Source organism: Suricata suricatta, chromosome 2 (genome assembly GCF_006229205.1).
Source record: "Suricata suricatta isolate VVHF042 chromosome 2, meerkat_22Aug2017_6uvM2_HiC, whole genome shotgun sequence".
NCBI classification, from domain to species: Eukaryota; Metazoa; Chordata; class Mammalia; order Carnivora; family Herpestidae; genus Suricata; species Suricata suricatta.
In genome coordinates this window covers 172,564,314-172,568,933 of record NC_043701.1, presented here as the reverse complement: position 1 = coordinate 172,568,933, position 4,620 = coordinate 172,564,314, and the positions used below count along the sequence as shown (strand labels likewise).

Below are 4,620 nucleotides of genomic sequence, written 5' to 3'. Positions count from 1 at the left end.
TTTCATCCTGAGATCAGTCCTGTACACATGAGAACAGATAAGCTCCAAGGAAACAGAGATAATATTAACACAGTAAGTCACATGCATTTCTATCTTCCATACTGCAAGGGCTTTCCGGCTGTGTTTGTCTCACATTTAGAAGTTAGTAGCTATAATTGTAAAGCAGTAATCTTTTGTTAAGTCTTTCTACAAGAAGTCTTAGGGTAGATAGAGTAAGGGCCACGTCCTTCCACACAGAGCTCTCCTTGGAAGATCAGCTTTTGACATTTCCATTCTCTGTTCTTTGGCTCCTTAGGCTGATGCTCTCCATTTTGAGTAGGACACACACCGGCAGGGCACTGGTGTCTTCATGGATTCTTCACCTTCTTCAAAAGAGTAGAAAATTATCATGATCGTGATCATGATCATCATCACAACAATAACTACTACTACTGTTTCTTGTCAAGCACTCATTTCATGTGTGCCTCATTCTATTATTTTAAGTACTTTATATATACACATCACATTAACTAGTTTCACACCAACTGTCCAACAGAACTTTCTGTGATGAATGTGTTCTGTATCTGGGGTGCCCAATATGGTATGCATTAGCCACACACAGCTTCTGAGCCCTTGAAATGTAGCTAGTGCTACCAAGAAACTCCATTTTTCTTTCATTTACTTTTCATTATTTTTATTGAAATAGTCATATGGCTAGTAACCATTGTATTGGACAACAGACTTACAGTGGCTGGTGGTTTACTTTTTAAAGAAAATAAAGCTTCGTTTTCATCATCAGTAAGAACTTAATGAGGACTAGTTTGAGTGAATGGTTCCAAAATATTCTTGAAGGTATAAATATTTTTAAGGTCCCATATTTTACATTTGGAGAATTTTTATTTCACCCTTACCCCACCCACCCTGTTAAAATTCTATTTTAAATATATCTGTGAGCAGTAGGGCAACATAGAATCATTTCTAAACAAAAAACACGTACAAAAGACGCAGGTGATGTCCTCAAATGAAACCTCAATCATCCCATGGGGTCAGCAATGATGGATACTAGTCTACCCATTGAGAATTAGAATTCTAATTACTGATTTCCCAAAGGGAGATATTCACCTCCACTTATAAAATGCAATGGGGAAAGAGGGTTTTATGTTTTGGGTGTCCATGGAGAAACACAGTCTTAATTCATTTTGGGCCCTCCTCTTACTAAAAAACCGCCTTCCTGGGATTTCTCCGGTTTGTGTGTGAAAATATGAGAATAAGCTTAATGTGAAGAAATTGATTAGAAGACTTAATTACATTTCCACTTAGTCGGCCCAGTAACTTAAACTATTATCACTGTTAGAGAAAGGGAACTAAGTAGCCCTTGGTTTGAACCATCTGTCGGGAAAATGTGACATATGTTTGCTTTGTTTACTCAACAACCAAGTGTAAACTGATACACTGAACAAGAAATCCGTGTAGGGTAGGACTCTGTGTATGTGTGTGTGTGTGTGTGTGTGTGTGTGTGTGTGAGAGAGAGAGAGAGAGAGAGAGAGAGAGAGAGAGAGAGAGAGAGAGAGAGAGAGAGAATGAGCGAGCTCGTGTGTTGAGCGTCAATCCTCTCCTACCTGTCCCTGAGAACACGTTCATTGGCGTGCAGATCGGTGGGGTGTCCCCTGGGTATGAGGCACGCACAGAGGCGCAGACACACCAAACAATACACAGCAAGCACTCACTCGGGCCACCGCAGCCTAGGGGCGCGCCTGGCTGTTGTGGATCTGAACGGAAAGCTACCCTTCTCTTTCCTCCTCATCTCCCTGCCCTTACACCCCAGTTCCAAACTTCACCCAGAGCCCGTGCCCTTTTCAATTAACGTCCCTTGATAAAGATGAGCGTTTCTTCTCTCTCCTCGAAGGCCCATTGTCTGGTGCGAGGATTTGCAGATTTGACAGCTGAGCTCGCCCAGACTCGATTTAAACTCGCTTTCCGTGGATGATGAACTTGGGCATCAGCAAAGATCCCGAACACAAGCCCCGAGTGGAGGGACTGCCATCCGCCAAGGCGGGCTGTTCCACAGACCCTTCTCTCCACCCAGTGTAGACTTCAGTACTCCGCCCCCCGCCTCCGCGCACGAGGAGGAGTGTGTGTTTGGGGCAGGGTAGGGGGCGGTCAGCAGTGAAGCAGAGACTGAGTGCTCCCAGCAGTTGGGGTGAGAGACTGTGTATGTGTTAGGTTTTTAATTTATGATTTTTAAATTTACTCTTGAAACAGCCAAGATGGAGGTCAGCTTATAAATTTTCCCAAGCCGGGTCTGATGCGGTTTAAATGCAGTGGCCGGGGGTTCTGCTTTTGTCTCCTAGCCCCGGCTCCAGGAGAGCGATGGAGACTGCGTGTGCATGTGTGAGTGCGTGCGCGCTGGCGTGGACCGGTGCGTGGGCACATCCTGCGATCTCGGCTCCGAGGGTCTGGGTCTGAGTGTGTCTTGAACGCGCCAAGTCTTGAGTCATAGCCACGAGTGACGTGGGGAAAAAAACTTTGTGTTCGATTGCTCTAGGACGGAAGAAAGAAAGAGCTTTTGTGCTTTGTGCCCCCCCCCCTTTTTTTGTCTCTGAGAGAGAGAGAGAGAGAGAGAGAGAGAGAGAGTCTGGCCGCACTCGCGGCCCGCTGCATAGCGCTGTGTCCGGTGCGCGCGTGCTGGCTCCGGCGCCGAATCCCACCTCGGACCAAGTGTTCATTTGGGGCGTCCCGGCGGGCGAGCTTCAGAGGGGGCTGGCGGGTGTGCAATGGGGCGGCGGGAGCAGGAGCAGGCCGAGGGTCTTCGGGGAAAGAAATCTGGCCTCGGAACCCGCTAGCTTCCGCACAGCTTCCAATATCCCTAACCGGCATCCGAGAGCCGGGCTCTGCTCGGAAATCGTCCTGGCCCAACTCAGTCCTTTGAGCTCTCGAAGATTACCGCATCTCATCTCCTTCCTAGCGCAGAGAAGTGAGCCCGGAAAGGGAAGGAAGGGGCGGGGACACCCACCCCCCTCAATAAATAAATAAATAAACAAACTGGCTCTTCGACACAGCTGGACACGGTCGGTTGAGTCCAGGTTGGTGGCATTTGGAAAGAGTTTTCTCGTTCTGTGGGTTTGGGAACCCATCGCCATCCCTCCCCACCCGCTTCTCTGCTTTTGCAGGCGCCCCTCAACTTTGGGGTCCGGGGGCGCGCGCGACTCGGGGCTGCACCTGCTCTAGCGCTCCGGGGCTGCCGGCCGTTGCGCTCGCCCGGGGCGGTGGCGTTGATGAGCCCGAGTCCGGGACTCTGGGCGAGTGTGCGCACGGCGCGGACACCCGGGTGGGAGCGGACCCACGGCGGATAGGGGCGCGCGAGCCGGGTTTCGGCCCCAACCGGGACGTCCATTCCCCATCGCCCCGCTGCCTCCGAAAGGAGGCGAGCCCAGGGAGGAGGGGGAGACGGCGACCGGGGACAGCGATTGGTGGTTTGGGTGAAGAGGGCCGGCAGCGGAGCGAGCGTGCAGGCTGGAGGAGGGGGCGGCGAACTTCCAGGGAGAAGGGGCTCTTTCTGCGCCAGGGCTGGAGAAAGAGCTGCCGCCGCCGTGTGCTTCGACTCCAGGCAGCTGCTGGCTCCGCTCGCAGCGCTCGGAAAGTAACGTTAATTTATTTATTTGCTTGCGTTCAGCCTCTTCGGTTGGACCCAATAGACACCCCTTGGACTTTGGGAGCCCCAGTCCGACCTCTCCAGCCCCCACCCTGCCCTTGCGGGCGGGTCCCCGGAATACACGTACATGCCCTCCCCCCCGCGCCCCCTTCCTGCGCCCGGACCGGGTTAGGGGTGGGCCCTCACCCGGGCACTAGAAAGTCCCCCAAGGCGGGAGCAGGGGAGGGCAGAGGGGCGGGGGAGGCTTTAGCGCTCTCGGTTCTCATTTCAAAGCGCGCTCTCCCTTCCAGGTTGGGTCAGACCTGAACCCCTAAAAGCGGAACCGCCTCCCACCCTCGCGCCAGCCGCCCGCCGGGAGCTGAGTCGCCGGCGGCGGTAACGGCGGACGGACCCGGGAGTTTCCTCTCGCGCTGGATGGAGCTGAACTTTGGGCGGCCAGAGCAGCGCGGCCGTCCGGCGATCGCTGTATGCTGAGCTCCCCCGGCGAGACCCAGCGGCGGCTCGGGATTTTTTGGGGGGCGGGGACCAGCTGCGCGCCGGCACCATGTTCCTGGCGACCTTGTACTTCGCGCTGCCGCTCCTGGGTAAGTCGAGGCCGCCGCTGGCTTCCTAACCGGCTGAGTCTTTCCGAGGGGCTACTCGCGGCAGCCCCTCCAGATTGCAGAGCGGTTGCGCCGGGTGTGCGAGGGCAAGTTTCGTTTTGGGGAAGGGGATCAGGAGTCCTCAGCACCCTGGGCTTCGGAGGCGGTGATGGCGCGGCACTTGCCCGCGGCTTTTTGTGCTTGGTTTTTAATTTCTGGGTTTTTTAATGCCCTACCCTGGCGGAGAGTTGAGGGGTCCGAGCCCTCCAGCCCCGGGACGGGCGCTCCCAGCGAGTCCCGGGAGCTCGCGGAGGCGCAGCGGGCAGGTGGGGCGTGGGCGAGCATCCGACTGGGAGAGCAAACTTCGAAGGGAAAACTTTTTCCCGAACAGTGTCTGAGCGCTCCCCG

The 4,620-nt window shown here is 54.1% G+C and overlaps 1 protein-coding gene across 7 annotated transcripts in view; it reads left to right on the top strand.

Moving 5' to 3' along the window:
- The first annotated feature begins 2,151 nt into the window (after nt 1–2,151).
- GFRA1 (GDNF family receptor alpha 1) overlaps nt 2,152–4,620 on the top strand; it is a 212,910-nt gene continuing 210,441 nt past the window's right edge. For 6 of the 7 annotated variants that reach the window (XR_003905752.1, XM_029932645.1, XM_029932647.1 and 3 more), the window contains exons 1-2: nt 3,548–3,619; nt 3,922–4,215. Coding sequence is in view for 6 of the 7 variants with exons in the window: in XM_029932645.1 (XP_029788505.1) it covers nt 4,176–4,215 (40 nt within the window). In the remaining variant the exon portion in view is untranslated. Of the gene's footprint in view, nt 2,192–3,547; nt 3,620–3,921; nt 4,216–4,620 lie in introns of those variants that run through there. The other variant, XM_029932644.1, reaches the window with a different exon arrangement.